Source organism: Epinephelus lanceolatus, chromosome 16 (assembly GCF_041903045.1).
Source record: "Epinephelus lanceolatus isolate andai-2023 chromosome 16, ASM4190304v1, whole genome shotgun sequence".
Lineage (NCBI taxonomy): Eukaryota > Metazoa > Chordata > Actinopteri > Perciformes > Serranidae > Epinephelus > Epinephelus lanceolatus.
The window spans coordinates 8,180,568-8,202,590 of NC_135749.1; the positions used below are offsets into that span (position 1 = coordinate 8,180,568).

General features: G+C 42.2%; 1 protein-coding gene across 5 annotated transcripts in view; it reads left to right on the plus strand.

The window, feature by feature from the left end:
- Positions 1 to 22,023, plus strand: part of ptprua (protein tyrosine phosphatase receptor type Ua) — a 281,709-nt gene that overhangs the window by 240,138 nt on the left and 19,548 nt on the right. For all 5 annotated transcript variants that reach the window (XM_033636998.2, XM_033636995.2, XM_078175484.1 and 2 more), the window contains 6 exons: positions 2,743 to 2,840; positions 7,321 to 7,437; positions 7,634 to 7,788; positions 13,712 to 13,847; positions 17,044 to 17,193; positions 21,571 to 21,885. In XM_033636998.2, the coding sequence (XP_033492889.1) occupies positions 2,743 to 2,840; positions 7,321 to 7,437; positions 7,634 to 7,788; positions 13,712 to 13,847; positions 17,044 to 17,193; positions 21,571 to 21,885 (971 nt within the window). The remainder of the gene's footprint in view (positions 1 to 2,742; positions 2,841 to 7,320; positions 7,438 to 7,633; positions 7,789 to 13,711; positions 13,848 to 17,043; positions 17,194 to 21,570; positions 21,886 to 22,023) is intronic.

The window sequence follows — 22,023 nt, forward strand, 5'->3', positions numbered from 1 at the left end:
CCAATGCATGCACGTCTTAAAATCAGCCAATCAATCAGTTGATCGTTTATTGGCCACATGAAGTTATACAAGCTACAACTACAGTGAAATACGATCCCATCAGCTCCTTTAACTTGTGCCCTGTAATTCAGTCCTGTCTTTGCATCTCGTCACACTGTTGGCTGCTGCTTTATAACTGCCCGTGTATCCAGATGGTTCTGGTAGTGGAATGATTTAACTGTCCAGACATCCTGACCTGAACAAGACAGCCATGTGATTGCTTCTCCTGAACATGGACACCGCTGCTCTCAGCCACCTTTGATTGGTTTATAGCAACAATCCACAGCAGGAACTAGACAGCACCTCACATTCCCACCGTCACACCAGTCCTTTTTCACCCTAGAGCACATAAAACCTCTCCTTCCTCTGGCCTGTGCAATTGCTGTATAGAAAAAGAGTCTCCTGGTTAAATGGCGCTGTCCAGGATTTAACCAATATTTGGTCAATCAAAGGATATTACACTTCCTGATGTCCTGATGGAAACTGATGCGGCATGGAATTTGTCCAGTTTTTTTCCCAACACCTGTACAACAGCTAGCAGGATGCTAGTTCAGCTGGTGCTCACCCTCTCTATCTTTTCCTTGATGTTTACAGATCTTTCCATTTGAAAACCTTGACCTGGCTGGCTAGCAGCTATTTGGCTAAATGTCGGCAGATGAGTGACTCCCAGCCACACATCGCCACCGTCCAAGCTCACCGCACAAAGCAACACCAACACCAACACTTGTAAATTAGACGAAAGCGCCTAAATTTAGTACAAATTTAGCTGAGCTGACAAAGAGGCACCTGGAAAGATCCACGCTCCGGCATACAATGAGGTGTGGTTAGGCCCATCATTGGTGCATTGATATTTCGAGGCAGCAGAAAGTGATTGTGCCATTGACCAACAAAAACCTTGTCTTAAGTCAAAGGGAGCATTATTCAGATGGTACGATGTGCCTACAAAGACAGATTCACGACACGCGTACACTCTATTGTCTCGTACAGAGACACGTGGATGGGTTGAAGGTGGGTGAAATATTACAGCGATAAAAATGTGAACGTAGCAGAGACAAGAGCTGAGCTGCAGAGCTGCTGTCCAACTCCACATTACAAGAGACGCTGTGGGTATTTACACACGGGGAGCAGTGTAACTTCATTGATGAATTCCAAAGCTACAAGTTTGGTTTTGATTCCTCTGTCAAGTTTATAACTACAGTGTTTATTTTTGCTGCTTAAAAGTCCCACAATATTTGTTGGAGTGACATTACCGCTCTTACCGCACTACTCTCAGCAGAAAACAGCTCACTTCTCCAATTTGCTGAATCCACCATGTAGCACCTTGCTTTTCAATGGAATGGGCGATAGTACTCTGATTGGTTGAATTAATATTACAGCCGAAACACACCTATGGGACTTAATACAATCCCATTGCCCCATCACCTTACTTCATGCCCAGATTATGTGCCATTTAATGATCAAAAGTGGAGTTGGAAATGCCCCAAAAGCACCTGGGTAATGCACTTTAGACCATGAACTATAGATAGTTTTAACAGGGCCCTTTATCTTTTTGACTTAAATCAGGGATATTGCTTTCTATCCAAGTCAGATTGTGAAACATGTGTCCATTCCTTTGTCATCAGCAGGCTGGATCACAACAATGCCCCAAGCCTTCCTCCAAAACCCATTCAACAGCTTCAACTCTTTCCAATTATTTTGCAACTAGGACCCAAAACTTCAATCAGATCACTCTGATTCTCAAACATGAACTGGCTTTAAAGGATAATGCTGGTGTTAATCTCTTCTCCATTGTCCAAAAAAAGCATCTAAAAGGTGTTTGATGCAAGTTTACAGGTGGTGAGGACATCACGGCTAAACAGGAGACACATGCTTGAATTTGGATTCAGACTGAAGCGTTGTGGAGACAGAGTAAATATTAGTAAGACCGAGGTGATATTGCCCCACACTCAGCCCAATGTAGCTATCAACACAAATAGCATATTGCCAAAATAATGAACACAGAATTGCTTTTGTGGGAGATTGTACTGTACAAATAAACCTGAAATCAATACATGATTAAATATTAACAGAAAACAACATTCCTAATAAAGGAAAAGGGATATAATACTCTGCCAGCACGTATGAAGGATGATAAGATGCAACCCTCTCTTAAAAACGTCGTCCAGGTCAGTTAAAGGAGACAAGATAATATTCCTATTAAACAAACAGTGTGGGTGGAAATGAATAGACATGTTGTTCACTAAAAGCGGTGTAGTGTGTTTGGCAGAGGAGGCAGTATGAAGGAGGACCTTGTGATATTATCAACGCCAGGGTGTAATGAAATCAATGAAAGTGTCATCTTCTCCAGGGGCCTGTGATTTGTGTCTGCCACCGGTACCCGGGAAAGGCAATACAGGAGCTTGTTTGCACAATGGCTGAGGATTTGTGGGTGTATTGAAATGACATTTTTCTGTAGTATTAGGAGAACACAGAGCGGGCAATAGTTCATGAATGACACATTGTTACTCTATTCCCTGGCATGGATTACACAGCGCCTCTACATTGATGGTTATTGCTGCTATTTTCTCTGACTTATGGCTCATCCCTCCGCCCTCCTTATCCTCCTCTCTTTCTCTTTCTCTTCCTCCACCTCCTCCCCTGGCTTGTTTCCCTCCCGTCCAACCTCTCCACCTATACCTCCACTGTATATCTCCTCCTCTGCAGGCCCCAAGCAGGAGATGATCTATGACTTCTGGCGGATGGTTTGGCAGGAGAACTGCTTCAGTATTGTCATGATCACCAAGCTGGTGGAAGTGGGCAGGGTAGGTTTCCCTTCCCTTTGTCCTGTGACCTCTTCAGCCACCTGTGAAGATGGATGGAGAGAATGTATTTCTGGAGCTCCCTTTATCATTCACTATATATCAGAAGAGCTGCTGCAGCTCATGGTTGTGGGAGGAAATGGCCGCCGCTGTCTGATCATGAGTGATCACCTTTTGCTTTGGTGGCTCTGCTCCAAGGTCAAAGCTTTGATGTGTATGAAAGAACGTTGTGGCCTCTGTTCTCTTAACTATTCCTGCCTCTGTTGAATAGAATTGGCTGCTTTAAATGGACCCAGAATGTACTGTGTATGACAAAGTGTTAGACATGATGTTTTTAACCTACCCTAAACATACCGTTTATAAAATGGGATTACTGAAGGTACCACAACCAGACGTAAATGTCATTAGTATGGTATAGATTTAGGGTTCCTACAGTTATGAAATTAGACAAAAAATAGTTTTCCAGGCTTGGAAATGGTTTGAAATCAACAGAATGTTCTATAAAACAATTTTAAATATACATTGTTTTGGCTTTTGTTTGAAATATGTTCATAAAAATCCCAAAACATGTCTAAGGTGACACAAAATACCTTCTTTTTATGGTAAATTCAGAATCTAGTGATGCGCTGCATGACTGCTGAAACGTCACTAGTGTCACATGATACACATAGAACAGACAGGCATCACGTCATCACCAAGACAGCGCTCCCATTTCGGGGGAAAACCATTGCTTTTAGAGCTTTTATAAAGCAGGTAATCTTCGTACTGAGATGTGAGCCACAGACGCAGGGGTGTCATTAACAAGACACCCAGGGCCCCAGCGGGAGGGGGGCCCTTGAAAAGCGTGACATGAAAAGTTTGATGTTGTTTGCAATTTTTTATTTCTGTATAAGTAGTGTCAACTAAATTGAAATTGGCTAAATAAATCTTGGGGCTGGAAAACGTTGCTGGGGAGAGGGATGTCTGGGGTGCTTTGCTTGCTTGGCCTCCTGTCCCCGCGACCCGGCACCGCATAAGCGAATGAAAATGGATGGATGGACGGATGAAAATAAATCTTTATAAAGAACTCATTTTTTATTTTAAAGAAATAGTGGAAGCTTTCTGAGGCCCCTCTCACCCCTTAAAGTTGCAAAATGGATTAGTCTGCCTCTGCGCTAGGATTCGTCTCTAAATACAGCTGGAGCCTAGAGAGCGACTGCTTCTGCTGCTGGAACACCGGCTATACACCTATAGAAAGAAAAATTGTGGTTCCAAAAGAAATGAAAGAAAGACAGGAAATGGAAAGAAAGCAAACTGACTTTATTAAATATAAAGAATTTAAAAAATCAAAGGTGAGCAAGATATATATATATATATATATATATATATACACAGTACAGGCCAAAAGTTTGGACACACCTTCTCATTCAATGCGTTTTCTTTATTTTCATGACTATTTACCTTGTAGATTCTCACTGAAGGCATCAAAACTATGAATGAACACATGTGGAGTTATGTACTTAACAAAAAAAGGTGAAATAACTGAAAACATGTTTTATATTCTAGTTTCTTCAAAATAGCCACCCTTTGCTCTGATTACTGCTTTGCACACTCCCCTGGCCCCTTTGCCTTCACTCTGCGGTCCAGCTCACCCCAAACCATCTGGATTGGGTTCAGGTCCGGTGACTGTGGAGGCCAGGTCATCTGCCGCAGCACTCCATCACTCTCCTTCTTGGTCAAATAGCCCTTACACAGCCTGGAGGTGTGTTTGGGGTCATTGTCCTGTTGAAAAATAAATGATCGTCCAACTAAACGCAAACCGGATGGGATGGCATGTCGCTGCAGGATGCTGTGGTAGCCATGCTGGTTCAGTGTGCCTTCAATTTTGAATAAATCCCCAACAGTGTCACCAGCAAAACACCCCCACACCATCACACCTCCTCCTCCATGCTTCACAGTGGGAACCAGGCATGTGGAATCCATCCGTTCACCTTTTCTGCGTCTCACAAAGACACGGCGGTTGGAACCAAAGATCTCAAATTTGGACTCATCAGACCAAAGCACAGATTTCCACTGGTCTAATGTCCATTCCTTGTGTTTCTTGGCCCAAACAAATCTCTTCTGCTTGTTGCCTCTCCTTAGCAGTGGTTTCCTAGCAGCTATTTGACCATGAAGGCCTGATTGGCGCAGTCTCCTCTTAACAGTTGTTCTAGAGATGGGTCTGCTGCTAGAACTCTGTGTGGCATTCATCTGGTCTCTGATCTGAGCTGCTGTTAACTTGCCATTTCTGAGGCTGGTGACTCGGATGAACTTATCCTCAGAAGCAGAGGTGACTCTTGGTCTTCCTTTCCTGGGTCGGTCCTCATGTGTGCCAGTTTCGTTGTAGCGCTTGATGGTTTTTGCGACTCCACTTGGGGACACATTTAAAGTTTTTGCAATTTTCCGGACTGACTGACCTTCATTTCTTAAAGTAATGATGGCCACTCGTTTTTCTTTAGTTAGCTGATTGGTTCTTGCCATAATATGAATTTTAACACAACTGATGGTCCCAACCCCATTGATAAAGCAAGAAATTCCACTAATTAACCCTGATAAGGCACACCTGTGAAGTGGAAACCATTTCAGGTGACTACCTCTTGAAGCTCATGGAGAGAATGCCAAGAGTGTGCAAAGCAGTAATCAGAGCAAAAGGTGGCTGTTTTGAAGAAACTAGAATATAAAACATGTTTTCAGTTATTTCACCTTTTTTTGTTAAGTACATAACTCCACATGTGTTCATTCATAGTTTTGATGCCTTCAGTGAGAATCTACAATGTAAATAGTCATGAAAATAAAGAAAATGCATTGAATGAGAAGGTGTGTCCAAACTTTTGGCCTGTACTGTATATATATATATATATATATATATATATATATATATATATATATATAAGATAAATAAATATTAATTGTGGTAAAGCTTTAAATGATGCTGTGACAGTTACTACTGATAGATAGCTAATGTTAGCTTGAGTGTCAGGCTGCTGTAGTAATGTTACCGTTGTATAGCACAGCAGCATCAGACCCTCATATCCAAATAAATCTCATCCTGTGTATCGAACAGTTTGACATTAACAAGCTGTTTATTTACAGCCTTTCATGACCCAGGCAGGTATATATGTAATATCCAGCCACTGTGTTGCATTACTGATCCACTTTGACAGTGTGACAGGACAGCAACCTAAAGTTTTTTAAGGCTCAGGTTCATGCAAGGTTGCAAAATAATTAGTGGACATGTCTCTAGAACAAACATTTATTTAACAAGAAATAAATGCACACAAACATGTCAGGATTATAATCCAAACGTGAGTCAAATTGCATTGATATCAATAGGATCTTTGTTTTTTTGTCAACAAAAATGGCTCTGGCCTCAACGTTTAGGGGCCAGGAATATAATAATGGCTGCATCACATGTAGGCATACCCATTTTAAACATCTTAAATAAAGTAATGGGTAGAAAAAGGGTAGAATATCATGGGAAAGTGGGAAGTTTCTAAAACTCTGTTGGTAAAAATGTGAGGAAACCCTGTGCAAACTCAAGATACAGTTGTACCTTTATATGTCCTTTATGGCTTTCCATAGGGCCGCACCAGCTGTTTGTAAATCACAATTTATCCTGTACAGTCCTGTAAATAAGTGACCGCTAGAGTTAAATTTTTAAATAAGATGCACCATTAAAACTTAAGATGTTTCTCAGCTATCAGAGATTTTAGTGATGTATGAATTGGTTGCTAGGAAACATCTGTAGAAATAACAGAAAAACAAGGCGGGTAAATGAGTGTCAGCCAGTGTCAGTCACAAATCAGCAGAGACTCAGGGAGAAGTTGAAAATAGGAAATGTAAGGGAAAAAAAAGAATGACAAGAATACCCCAAAAAATCAAGAGTGCCCTTTTAGCCTTTCATCATTTCACATGGCAGTGCAACTAACGTCCCCCATAGGGGATGGTGCAAGAGTCTTCCCGGGCTTTGTAGGTGGGAGAAATATTGCATTTTTTGGATCAGAAAATGAGTCCACGGCCTGGAGCGGTAGAAAATGTTGACACCACGCAAGCAGCAGGAGAAGAAAATGTCGACGCCACAGAAAAAAACTGCATCAACGGAAATATAAAATAGCCAATCGCTTAAAAAACTTAAAAGCGGAGGTTTGGAGGGCACAGAGGGAGAAAAATAGCACCTGCACGGACACTAAGTTCTGTTTCAAGAGTGGGAAATGCCCCTGGAAATCAGATAAAGAAATATCTCATCAAACCTCAGTGTGTCAACTCTTTAATATGTCAGGTCTGATGGCGGAGATGATTGGAGCAAATATTCAGCAAAGGTTATAGAAGGATTACAGCATCGCAATTTGTCTGCTTGTAGAAATCGTAGTGCCTAGTGGCGTGAATGTTTGTTGTCTAGTGCCGAGATGAATCAGGTGTATGTGTGTGTGTGAACCTCTGTGAACTTTGTTTGTTGTTTGTCCAGATGAAGTGCTGTAAGTATTGGCCTGATGACACTGAGCTCTACGGTGACATTAAGATAACACTATTGAAGACAGAAACACTGGCGGAGTACACTGTGCGCACCTTCGCCATGGAGAGGGTGAGTCATACTCTCACATTATTTTTATCTCAGCTCTCTGTGTGCAGCTTCTGTGTCATATATATATATATGCACCAATACGTTTCTCATTTAGCTTCAGGTTTTGTGTAATTGGTTTCTATTCGTGAACTCCTCTAAATATTTCCGCTCTTACAATAATAGCATCTCATTACATGCGCCTGATTGTTTCTTCTAGAGAGGTTATCCTGCCAAACATGAGGTGTGCCAGTTCCACTTCACCTCCTGGCCCGAGCATGGGGTGCCGTACCACGCTACCGGCCTGCTGGCTTTCCTGCGCCGGGTCAAGGCCTCGACACCTCCTGACGCTGGGCCTGTGGTGGTCCACTGCAGGTAACTCATCGCTCCCCCATCCTGATAATGACGTTAACACCTAACAGATGTATGATATAGTAGGAGTTTAAAATAACTCCAGCCTCGGGTGTTCTTCTTCTCGTTAATAACGTAACAACATAACACACTTAATTTACCCTGTTAATGTCAACTCCAGTTTGTTTTTCTACATTTCCCAAAATAAATTTGAGCGTCTCGGTGTTGTGTGTGTGTAGGTGGAGAGCACTATAGTGACAAAAACAAATACACAAAATGAAATAAGACTGTCCAACAGAATGTTGTGTTTCACACATAACCAGCAAGGAATTCACGAAGATGCAGGCAGTGGGATTTTTGGAGATAGTGTCTGCCTTTATCATTGAAGGACTTTTCATTCTCTGTAGGACATTGTTTACAAGAGAGTTCCATCTACCTGTCAATATGTGCATTTTATAGGTCTACTGTGCAGTATAGTTTTTGTAGACAAGATCACCGGCAAAAGTGAAAATGAAAGCTGACGCAAGAATCAGTCTCATTCACTATATTTGTGTTTTTTCCGTGCTATGGCCACGATTTTTGTAGCGTCCTCTTGAATGCCTGCTGCTTATGATGTGGCACCTGGATGCTACCTCTTCTATAAAGTCCTAACCTCACCTGCTCACTGAGTCCAGGAACAAAATAAGACGAAAATAAGTAGGAAATAAGAAAATAGAGGCAGAGGGCAGGGTCTCAGAGTCCTGAATCAGGGACTAAATTTGTGACAAAGTTGTATAATTGCCTAGAGTTGGTTCATGTTCTCACGACAGCATTTACAAGCGGACCAGATCAAATACCTTGTGAGAGAAAGCTGCTCTTGATTGGACAGAATTTCCATGTGGGAAAAATCCAGGAAGTAAAGCAAACATTGAAGAAGAGTACACTTGCAAGATAAATGTGACACTTTCTAATGTCACAATGGAGGGACAACTACGCAGGTTGATTTTAGCGCTGCTCATCGTGGACTATATTGCTGTCATTGTTCATTTTAGTCAAACCATACAGTTTGAAAACGAGGCGCGGCTCCAACTAGAAAACAATGTTTTGATGCATTGGATGTGCTGAATGTGCATATTAAGGCAGTACAGGAGGAGGTGCACATTAATAATCCTCCAGGACTGTAACGTGCTCATGTTTAACCCAAACAATGTGTCATGTGACTGCAGTTGGTTCACATCCAGGTCAGAACACCTTCTCACCACAAACCAACCGCACCAGAGTTCATTTGTAACCGGACTGAGACCACCTCTTCAAGAAGGGCTCGGTCTGGTTGATTTGGTGCACATGAGTGTGATTGCTGTGTTCACACCTGCCCAAATGAACCGCACTCAGGGGGCAAATGATTTTGTGTTTGATTGAACTGAACCAAATAGTGTCATCATTGGATTCATTTTTGTATTCGTAGCGCTTTGCAGGCTCCTCACAGAGCAGAAAGCTAGTTTGTCGGAAGAAACACTAATGCTGCAGGAAGTGGTATCAAGACTCTTTCCACTGTGAAAAACATGTCCTGAAACCTCCTGAAACACCCACAGTGACCAACAGCAGAACAAGCGCGTGGATATATACCCCATAAGGGTGAGCCCTCCTCGGCCACAGACATTGGCTGTAGCGCTACACTGGCTGAACAACTAGAACTGGGTTTTAATCGTGGACAGCTGCAGGCTACAGAGAGCTAATGAACCTGGCTGGATCGGTGGTGGAAAAATGTTGCTCCCTGATTGACTCTCCATCCTCCAGACTGATAGGAAAATACGAGTCCCAGGCAACACAACACCCCAGGTAAAAACAAGCAAGCAAATAAACATTTGCAAGCTGTCTAGCCTCAGCTACACTCACTGGCTGTCACATGTAAAGTCTGCATTTTAAGGAGATACGCAGTTACACATTTTGGGGGGGGGGGTAACAAAAAGGGATACTTTGAATTACTTTTGTATGAGTCTATACATTGTTTTTCCGGACAATTCTGCATAGTATACCTTCACGCTTTTGCATTTAAAACACCAGAAATAAGGGGGGGGGGAATGTAAAGAAAATTTGTTTAGTTATGCTGGAAAATTTGTCACGTAGGAGATAGAGACATGGTTTTCTGATACACCTTGGCAAATACTACCTCCTTCTTCTTCTACTGTAGACAAAGCACACATACTGCCATCCACCCCACCAGAAAGCCCAAAAGACGAAATATAGAACAGAAGAAACGAGGGGTTTAAACAAACGCAGTGCCCCTCGTTGAAGTCCAGAGGTGGTCCTTGATCCATGCCAATCTTTTTCTCTGTCACATGTAACCTGTTTGGTTTGGGTCAAACAACCTCTGGTGGCCGTTTGGTACAGTTAGCTTTGGCTACTGTGAAAACTACGGGCCGAACAACCTGACCTAGACAGTTTGAAAAGGAGCATCTTGGTCTCATTTGTGTGTGATTTAATGTGATTTTTGCAGAAAGCCGAGCCATTAGATCCCTCTGCTGACTGTGACCTGTTCAGGAAGCTATGGTATAGTGTAGTAAGTCATCTGTACAAGCGATGTAGCCTGCATGGAAATCATTTGGTAGCCATGGTAACCTATGCACAAGGACTTTCCTGATAAATCAGAAAGTGAAGATTAGTTTCGACTGCACTGAGTTGTGCTTGTATCCCACTCTGTGTACTCTGACAGTTCATTAAGTCCATGAAAAAGAGCATGACACAGTGATCCCAAAATAATACCCCTCTGCAGTACCGCTGTACAAGACGCCTCTTCCTCCTGCTGTCTCTACCTGTTTATCGTTATTACCTTGCATTTGATTTGCAGTCTAATAATACTAATAACACTCATATTAAAGTGCAGCGTGACCTGCTGTCAGTCAAGGGAATATGATGTCCCTGTGCGTAATGTTGATGATGCAGGATGACAGTGAAGCTGTCATATCAATGAGTTACCTGTCAGTCGATTTAATGTCATGTTTACAGCTCTTGGTTTGTTTGTAAAAAATCGGTGTGAATACGAAGCGCACTGAGGAAGAAAAGGCAACAATTTGACCCATGGTCCAGACCAAATTAACCAAACTACGTGTGTGACAGCTCTCTGATTCAGTCGTTTAAAAAAGAAGAAAACACATCAGCAATGAAATGCTATGACGCACTTTGGATTGTGTGATTGTTTTTCCTTGTGAAAAGAAACCAGTTTTCCAACTCATCCACTGATTCGCACTGTAGAGACGCACCTCTTCAGGTGGTCCTACGGTGGTTGTTAACCAGAGTTGACAGCTTGTACACCAGCCTAAACAAAGCAAATCGAGTTCTTTCACCTGAGCCAAACAGGTTACATGTTTTTTTTTTTAAAGATTTTTTCTGGGCATTTTTAGCCTTTATTTAACAGGACAGACGAGCGTGAAAGGGGGAGAGAGAGAGGGAGTGACATGCAGCAAAGGGCCACAGGCTGGAGTCGAACCCGGGCCGCTGCGGCAACAGCCTTGTACATGGGGCGCCTGCTCTATCACTAAGCCACCGACGCCCCAACAGGTTACATGTTAAAGCACCTTAGGGCCTTTACACACGGTGCGTTTTTGCACCTTTAAATCCATTATTTTCAATGTAGACATGTGGAGGGCACGCTCAAGTGCATCCTGAGTGCCTAGTGCTTCTTCTAAACTTTGGGAACACTGCAGCGCACACTGCACATCATGTGAAAGGACACTCACCACTTTATTAGGTACACCTTGTTAGTACCAGGTTGGACCCCCTTTTTAATTCTTGGTGTCATAGATTCAACAAGGTGCTGGGAACATTCCTCAGAGATTTTTGTCCATATTGACATGATGACATCACACAGTTGCTGCAGATTTATCAACTGCACATCCATGATGAGAATCTCCCGTTCCACCACATCCCAAAGGTGCTCTATTGGACTGAGATCTGGTGACTGTGGAGGCCATTGGAGTACAGTGAACTCATTGTCATGTTCAAGAAACCAGTTTGAGATGATTTGAGTTTGGGGCATGGTGCGTTATCCTGCTGGAAGTAGCCATCAGAAGATGGGTACACTGTGGTCATAAAGGGATGGACACGGTCAGCAACAATACTCAGGTAGGCTGTGGTGTTTAAACCATGCTCAGTTGGTACTAAGAAAATCTCCCCCACACCATTACACCACCAGCAGCAGCCTGAACCATTGATAGAAGGCAGGATGGATCCATGATGCCAAATTCTGACCCTACCATCTGAATGTGGCAGCAGAAATCCAGACTCATCAGACCAGGCAACGTTTTTCCAATCTTCTATTGTCCAGTTTTGGTGAGCCTGTGTGAACTGTAGCCTCAGTTTCCTGTTGTTAGCTGACAGGAGTGGCACCTGGTGTGGTCTTCTGCTGCTGTAGCCCATCTGCTTCAAGGTTGGACAAGGTGCTGTTGCTTCAGAGATGGTCTTCTGCAGACCTTGGTTGTAACCAGTGGTTATTTGACTTCCTGTTGCCTTTCTATCATCTTGAACCAGTCGGGCCATTCTCCTCTGACCTCTGGCATCAACAAGGCATTGTGGCTCACTGGATATTTTCTCTTTTTGGGACCATCCTCTGTAAATCCTAGAGATGGTTGTGTGTGAAAATCCCAGTAAATACTTAGACCAGCCCGCCTGGCTTCAACAACCATGCCACCGTCAAAGTCACTTAAATCACCTTTCTTCCCCATTCTGATGCTCCGTTTGAACTCCAGCAGGTCGTCTTCACCATGTCAACATGCCTAAATGCATTGAGCTGCTGCCACATGATTGGCTGATTAGCTATTCATGTTAACAAGCAGTTGAACAGGTGTACCTAATAAAGTGGCCAATGAGTGTATGTCTTACATCTGTCCCCGGGACAATATTTAAGAAACAATGGCAGGATCAGCTCAGAGGATGTCTGTTTAGAAGGCCAATGATACGGAACTGGTTATAGTCGTTTAGCAACCATGGACTCAACCTGCGTCCGCTGGAGCAGAGTAGGCACACGAGTAGCACTTAGCATCCAACCTTGTGTTTCCCAGGCAGGTGAAAGATGCGCCATGTGTTCCGGCCCTAATTCACATTTCATTTTGCTAAAGTGTTCTTATATCTAATGAAAACAACAACAGATTTCTCACAGCTCTTCAGTCTCCTGCTTTATTTATTATTATTTGTGCATTATTCCTTTTTTAGCTGGGTGGCATTGTGCATGACGTGCCACCAAGTCAACCCAGCATATTAATATGGTGCTGCACAGAGACGCCTGTCAAAAACATCAGTGTTATAAGCAGCATGAGCAAAATGAACACGAGCAATAATCATCGGGACACTAAATGTTTTCACAAAGAGTCAGAGATTCATCGCTGATCTCTGTTTTTATTTGAGAGCCACTGTACACCAGCTCTCTGACCGTGGGCTTAAACTCCAGCTCACACAAATCCTTTGATACATCTTTTAAAAAATGATGTGCTCATTTAACAATACTGATGCACTGCAGGGTGATCTTTCTCTGTTCAGTGAAAATTAAACAGTTAACGCTGCTGTATGAGGACACATGAGGCAAAAAGCATCCCGGTTTTTAACTCTGATGAGCTTAAAGTAACTGAGTTTTAGAGACAGCTGAGGCATTCACTAACTCCCACACGCGCCATTATCACAGTGTTAACAGTAGACCAAGACACTGAAGGCACAGGCCAGTACATAGGGCGTTTTTAAATGTCTTCGTACTCTCCAACTAAAAGGTTTTTCTCTTTCAAACCTAACTTGGATTTTTTGTGATGCCAGAAAATAATAGTCACTGTATTCCCTTTCTTTCTCTCCAGAACAAAGCCCTTTATTATACTTCAATCTGGACGGAGTATCTTGATCATTACTAAGGGCTCCCTGCCGAGACCTTTTCATTTCAGTGGTATATTCAGGCTTGTCGATCCGTCTGCTCTCTCCTCTGCACCAGTATGGGGGCAGGCAGGACCGGCTGCTACATTGTGCTGGATGTCATGCTGGATATGGCTGAGTGTGAAGGAGTGGTGGACATCTACAACTGTGTCAAGACTCTGTGCTCCCGACGCATCAACATGATCCAGACTGAGGTGAGTGGGAGGACAGGAACGTGGTCAGAGAGGCTGACACTGTTAACCAGCAGCTCATAGGTTGATCTTCACAATGTAGCTCCTATTTTACGTTGCTTATGTATTATTATTTGTTATGCGTGTTTGCACTGGAATTAAAATGTTTTCAGATTGGAAAAGCCTCTTAGACAGCCATCAGTTAAACTTCTACATCCAAAATTCATAAGTTGAAGTATAAATATTAACAGCAAGATTCCCCAAAAATTTTCATTTGTATATTGATTACTTTCTATGTGTTAGCTTGAATTGTAGAGAAAACGTTTTTCTCACATGCCTCCACGGTGAACGGAGGATCCAAAAAAGGAGAACTTTTCTAAGGAACTGAAGATGGCAACAACAAAGCTACATCAAAACATCTTTTTACAAACACTTTCACAGAACATGTGCAGCAAAATCAAAGTCTCATTATCCAGTTATATGCTCTGTGCCTCCCGAACAAATGCATTTTCACTAAAACGTCACAGTGTAAAGCACTTCTGTCTACGAGTATCGTACCCTGAGCGTGCCTGTGCCCCACTTAAGCAGAGTTCAAATGCATGTATGTGCCCAGGCATGAGGCTATTTGTACTGATGTGTTTTAATAATAATAATGTATAATAATGTTTTAGTAAAAATGCATGTGCTGGATAAATGGGACTTTTATTAGGCTGCATGAGCAGTGTGTAAAGGATGAAGAATGTTCGCCTTTTTGGATTCTCCATTCACAGTGGAGGCATGCAAGAAAAGCAAAGTTTTCTTCACCTATTTAAGGTAACACACGCGAGAGTGATTGATATACAAAAGGTCATTTTACAGGTGAAGTATTCCTTTGAAGCAGCATTATTTTATTTTTTCATTTATTTTATTTTATTTTTATTTTTTTTAGGGAGGTGGAGGGTGGGGGGAGGTGCTGTTGCACTAAGGCCCAGCGTAACAAGCTAAATTACATTTGTTCTGACTGACCGTTGGCTATCCAAAAGAGATCCCTGACCACCTGACAACTCTAAGTCCAGTACTTTTATTTATTTCCAAGTTTATTTGATAGGGACCATGTATAATGAACACATACATGCACATTATAGATGAACAGGTGACCAGTAATATAGAAAGCATATACATCACAAGGCTCACTCTTGATGCTGGGAAAATGTATTTAAAAGTTCAAAGCCGTGACTGTTAAACCCTGTAATGGGCCAACCTCCCAGTGATTTAATTTTTTTCTTGAATAGCCGACATAATGGATGTCAGAGGTGAGATCTGACTGAGTTGACGTCCTGTGGAGTTGACACAAAAGTTATATATTTATTACTTTCACATCAGTTGTACTGAGTAGCCACTTTATTTTTTAAAACTGCCAAGATTTCCTCTTAATGCTGATTGAAATAAACATTTTTAAATCGAAATTCTTATTTAGTTTTGATTTAGAGAGGCTATGGAGTTGACATGTTATGGTTTCATGAATTCATCATGAATAGAAAGCAAACCAGCACTAAAGCAGCATTACCAGGCAGTGAGACAGGAGGCCTTGTGATACAGCTTACTCCTCAGAGTTGACAAAAATCGACTAAAGGGCCAACATTTTCACAAAACTCTATATTTTATAAAAGATGATAGCTCAGTGGGTGGAGCTGGCGTCCCATGTGTGAAGGCAGCATCGTTGACATCAATTCCAGCCCCTTTGCTGCATGTCATCCCCTCTCACTGCCCTGTCCAATAAAGGCATAAAAAAGCCAAAAAATAATCTTAAAAAAATCCAAAAATAAAAAAGATGATTATAGCAGCATATTTTTACACCAGTGTTATCGGTACGTACTGTTAGTTTTAGGTTTTGAAGGATTTTAACACATTTTTTAACTGTCTGAAGTTGTGAATTCTCGCCTGGAACGAGGGTGTTTTCTGGCACAGGGCAAGTTTAAAAGTTTTAAAAATGAAAGTAGATCAAAATATTGTATAAATCATAATTATTTCACATATAAAAATCCTGTGGAATCTAAAACAGTCAATTAAAATGTTAGTTTTGGGTGTGTGTGATTTTCAGAGCTATTTTGAGGTCAGGTGATTCTGTAGCTGATCTAGGCAGAGCTTATTTGAACTATTAGTACTATTTTTGCACAGTTTAATACACAAAGTGTCATATTTAAGGATTTTATAATACATTAATTTGACTATAAGTGTCAAATTTATGTAGTGGAGTTTGATGTTTACACGATTTACATATGACATGTACAATAAAAATATAAAGTAGCATAAAACGCAAGTATACTTAGTCGCTTGCTTCTCCACAACTGGTAAGTGAAGGCACATTTTTTGAAGGATGAAATTATAATTGTTATTCTGCATTCATTTAAAAAGGCCAATGGTTTTAAAACAATAAGTCATACTAGGGTGAGACAATACTGTCAAGTCGATACTTATTAAACACAAGTATGAACTCAAGATATCCGCTTTAATTGTGTTTAATTGCAAGGTATTCTATTTGGGATTGGGAGTTCACACTAAGTCTACTTATTGTGAACTCCCAATCTTCAAATAAACACACCAGAAAAATCCATTAATTACCAAAGTAAATAAAAGTGAAAGTTGGAAAACAGTTTAGAAATGTTCTCTTATTAACAAGTCTGCAAGTGGAGACGGTACAGTAAATACCAAAACAATGGTATTTCTCCCCCTTTTTAATTTCCTCTCTTCACCTTTCAGCGAGAGCTCGTCTACCAGTTGAATAAATATTTCTGCAATTACAGAACACATTAAAAATGATAAATAAGTTGGAAGAGGGACAGTTTTATGCCTGTAATTTTGAATTTATCCTCGCTTCTTTGATCTTTTGTTTGGTTGGATGTCAAAACAAATTTCCTAGTTTCCTCGTTAATTGCACACAGCTCATGACGGCATTAAACTATTGTGTGTGGGCAGTGTTTTTGCTCCTCTGATGTGTGTTTTCTGCACTTTTTACCCCATTTATAGGCGCATTTCTGCTCGGGAACAATGCCTAAGAGTGGGCATGGCGATTTGAAGAATGTGTGACAGTTATGACTATTAGTCAACATTCAACAGCAGTAATTAAATTTTACATTGTTCTTCAAGTGGGCAATTAACAGTTAGGAGGCTCATAAGTGCAGTGAAGGGTTTGCACGACTTTGTAAATTTGTGAATGTTTTCCCCGCTGTCTGTCTCTCAGGAGCAGTATGTGTTCATCCATGATGCCATTCTGGAGGCTTGTCTGTGTGGAGAGACCGCCATCCCTGTCAATGAGTTCGCCCTCACCTATAAGGAGATGCTGAAGGTTGACTCACAGAGCAACACCTCGCAGCTGAGAGAGGAGTTTCAGGTAATACACAAAAACACACACTCATTCCCTAACCTACAGCTCTAACCATAAAGCAACAGTTGTTCTTGTGGTATCATCTCCACAGCTTCGGTTTAGCTACAGTACATGGCTATCTTACTTTACCCTTCAAACAGTGTGCAACATGCACTTAGTTGCCAGTTTGGTAGATACACCTAGCTAAAACTTGAATTTTGATGACCTGTCCAGGGTGTGAGATTTAGGCTACATCCAGACTAATACATTATCCTTTTGAAATGGCATTTTAAAACATTTGAGCTCTATTTGAGAACATAGAGGTGCTGAAATAAGTCCTAAAACCTGGGCATGCATTTTACTCTACAACATAAGATATGTTCATAAAAATGCCACTTGAAAATGTAAAACCTTTGTGTGTCTGAAAAAGGATGGCTGCTAGCAAGTGGCCAAATGAGACCACAGAGTGTCATCACCACGAACGCAGCTTTACAGCCTTGTTGTGATAGCGATGTTGAAGTCATGCAACGGTGGTGTCATTTGTTTATAGCTTAACGTTCTGCCTCAAAAATCATTAAAGTGGTGTTCATTTGTGGAGATTATCTTGCTGAAAAAAATGTGCAAGTATCATAAACTTTTGTTTGCCACAGAGCTTATTTTCTGCAGGTATCCAAAATCTAATGGAAAAATCCTGTAGGCTGTTTGTAGGGGGAACCAAGGTGATGTTAATTAAAAAAAAATGTTATCCCTGCAGCACTCTATTAATCTCTGTCCATACCAACACGCCTGAAAATGTACATCACATGACCATTCGCACACACTGGGCAAAACAGGAAGCAGATTTTCCACGCTAGGTTGGATGCTCAGTTACAGAAAACACTACAGAGGTGGTGAAAAGTTAGACCAAAGATTTCTTTGCTTCTATGCTTCTATGATGAGTTACTCAAAGTAATACATGAGGATAGGGCGGTCACTGAGTCGTTGCAAAGCAAAAACCAGGACATATCAGAGCACCAGGGAGGGAGCATTACGCAATGCCAGATGAAGCCATGGGAATGGGAAACATGTATCTACGTGTAGTTTGTTTCCAGTGCCAGTCTGAGGCTGGTTTTTAGTGGACATAAGGTGTTAACAGGAGTTGATGCCTGTGGAGCAGCTTTTGATTAATTGTCTAGTGTCAGATTTCTCAGGTTAATATCACCAACACTTGACAGATGTTCTGTACCTGATCATTCTGGATAATGCTCTAACAGGGCAGCTGTGGTTCAGGAGGCAGAGTTGGTGGTTCACTAATCGCAACATCAGCGGGGTTTGATCCCCAGCTCCTCCAGGCTGCATGTCAAAGGATCCTTGGGGAAGATATTAAACCTGTCCTGGTGTGTGAGTGTGTGTGAATGTTTTACTGAGTAGTAGATGGCAACTTGTAGGGTAGCCTGGGCCACCAGTGTGTGAATGTGTGTGTGAATGGAGGAATGCGACAAGTGTAAAAGCACTTTGAGTGGTTGGAACACTAGAAAGGCGCTATACAACTGCAAGACCTTTTTGCCATGTACCATTACAGTCCCCACAAACACAGCATCCTTCATTTACTTGTGTTACAGAGTGACAGTGGAAAGGTTGGTTGTTTTCACTCCACACAGTCTCTGCTGTCATCAGGAAACTCAAACAGCCCAAGCCGACACATCACAGATATTGTGGTTTCCATATGTCGTCAAACTTTTACCTCTGCTCCACCAAATTAGCTCTGGTTCTTGAACTGGTTCTCTTCACAATTCTTGGAACCTTGTTGTGATATAGGAAAGCAGCCCACGTTGCGACAAGTTTTTTACCAGGACCACGGTAATCGAGATCAAGATATCGCCATATTCAGTACAGTGAACCAGACTGATGACCAACCTGAGCCATATGGGTAAATGTTGCCTCACCTTGTCCATAACCTTAGCAAGAGCTTCGATGTTTTTTATCATGGCCCTAGTTGACCGGGCAATACAGAGTTCTTGAGATGTTACGGCATACAGTAGGGTGACCCACTGAGTAATGTGGAGTGTATGTGGGGGCTTCCAGCTCTGGAAATTCAAGGGATAATGAAGAATCATCATTTAAGGGTAAAATTGTTGGAGCACAGGGTGTATCGACTATCGAGGAATTCTTGTTATGTATTGGTTTCAGCTGATAACCAGCTTTTTGGGTTCCAAACCAATTTGTTTTTGGTCAAAGTGCTCCTAAAGGCTAGTTCACATTACACGATTTTCACCCTGATTTTGCGTCACAGAGACTATCGTAATCTTTTGAGTGTTCATACCTGGCGAGGTGTCTTTCTGTCAGCGGGAGTCTCGCCAACTGCGTTACAACCTGTGTGTGCACACCACAAGATTTCTCCACCGAGCCCTCGCCGACAGAGCCCCAGATAACGCGGTGACGTCACCAAACTACGTTTTTTAATTTGGAGACGACACATCGTAAAGGCATGGATATTCTTCCCAGTGCTGAATCAGATCTGCCTCCAGGGCCTGGGTCCAAACACAACACGCTCCCCGTGATCCTGTGGAAGCTGCCATTGATGTTGTTGCTTGCCGGCTTGACTCAGTGTTGCCAGATCTTGGGAGAGAAACAAGCAACCAGGGCTATGGAAACAAGCCCAAAAGAGGTGACGGATATATATAGAGAAAGGCGACTTTTAGAGAGCAAGCCCAAATAAGCAACTCCACTTTAGAAACAAGCCCAAAAAACTGCAACCCGACTACCAATATTTGTAAGCAACTTTACAAAAAAACAAGCCCAAAGTCACGGTTGGCAACCCTGGCAACCCTGCGGCTTGTCCTCCTCACATTTCTACCGTCCTCCTGCGTGCTGCCGTGGGACGTATCCCGCCTCTCATTGGCTGACGCTCTTTGTCAGTCGTGTCAGACGTCTCCAGTTTTCTAGCATGCCAGATATCCAGCTCGTAGGCTTGTTCACACATGAGGACTCGTCGTGGCAGACTATCTGCCGACTCACCTCCGACCCAAGGTGGCTCTCAAGATCCTCTGCGACGTCAAAATCGCGGTGAAAATCATGTAATGTGAACTAGGCTTAACAGTTAAAAGTGGGGGTAATAAACCAGAGCGAAATGTGTTCTGTGTTGGAGGGAAAGGGGCATTTGAAGATGTGCACATCAGCTATGGTGCTGGCTTCAGCGATACACGTAGGCACGGTAGCTATAATTTCTAAACACACACCTGTACTGTGCTATTCTGTTTACAGTAACAGCTCTCCATGCAAATGGCATTTGGTGTTGAACTAGAAGCAGTTCAGGCTTTCATTACTCTGCTTTCATTACTGTAAGCTGTAAATCTTGAAAATCAAAACCTTTAAAGTCGACAACAAATGATAAAACGACGGAGACTTCACTCTGATTCTGTTATTTTATTTTCATGTCATGCCACTACTTGACTTCTCTTTATGTCTGTTTTCACAACAACTGTGTGATTTCTTTAACACAACTGTGATTCTGTGTATATCCTCTTCTTGAGAGCTTTGACATTTGCCCTTTCAAACATAATGTGTCTTGCACTGCCGGTCTCTTGTGAGGAGAATACTCTGGTTTCTTGATATAAATGGATAGCCAGCATGAAAGTGATAGCCACCGAGGCCGGAGCTGCTTTTCTAATCAGTATACATTAAATATATAAAACCTTTTGCTCAGCAGAAAAGTTTCAGATTGCAACTAAGAACATGTATTTGTCTTCTGTGTAATGCTACTGCCTTGTCCAGTTAATGTCAGTTATAATGATGTTATTGATTGGTGACCTTTGGCCAGAATAATTAGAATTTTCCTTCCCGCATGCAGCACATTTATCCTCACTCAGTGCCGCTCATATGAGTCGTCAAAAAAGACAGCCTCTCATAATTGCGACTTGTAGTCTAGGCGCAGTATTCCAGTTATGAGCTCGAATATTCTATTCATTTTGTCTAAACCAATTGGGAGTCATTCACAATACGAAGCAAGTTAGATAATCAGTTCATTTCAATTTCCATTGCTTCATAATATGCTTATTCATAATGTATGAGATTGCACTAAATGTGTTTTTATCCATTAAGCCTTGTGGGGATTTTGACTGATAATTAATGTGTTTTAAAGTTTCCCGGAGATGATTGGAGATAGTTGTGCTTGTCAAGTATTGACAGTCAGGCTGTTTGAGTGCAGAATATTTTTCACTGCGTCTGTCCATCTCTCTTTGATCCCATTTCGGTTCCGCTGCGTCTGTCTCCTCTTATCACAGTCTTTCTTCTCAGTCTTTCATTGTATCTCTGCATCTTGAATATGAACACACAAGCTAACCTTTCTAATTATCTTCCCCGCACACTCTCTTCTCCCTCACTTTGCTTGTCCTCCTCCTCCTCTACCTCCACTTCCTCCCTCAGACTCTGAACTCGGTGACTCCTCACCTGGATGTGGAGGAGTGCAGCATTTCTCTGATGCCCAGGAACCGCGAGAAAAACCGCAGCATGGACGTCCTGCCGCCGGACCGCTCCCTGGCCTTCCTGGTCACCACCGAAGGAGAGAGCAGCAACTACATCAACGCAGCGCTCGCCGACAGCTTCCTCAGGCCTGCTGCCTTCGTGGTGACGCCACACCCGCTGCCTGGCACAACCACTGACTTCTGGAGGCTCGTGTACGACTACGGCTGCACCTCGGTGGTGATGCTCAACCAGCTCAACCAGTCCAACTCAGCCTGGGTAAGATGACAGGGGCTGTTAAACCTGTTGGAGATTAGCATGTCTTGGTAGCAGAAGTCATTTTATAATGAACTTCTATGATGTCAGCTTGTCACTTGTAATTTAGCCATGGGTAACTTTAAAACCCTCTGTGTGACA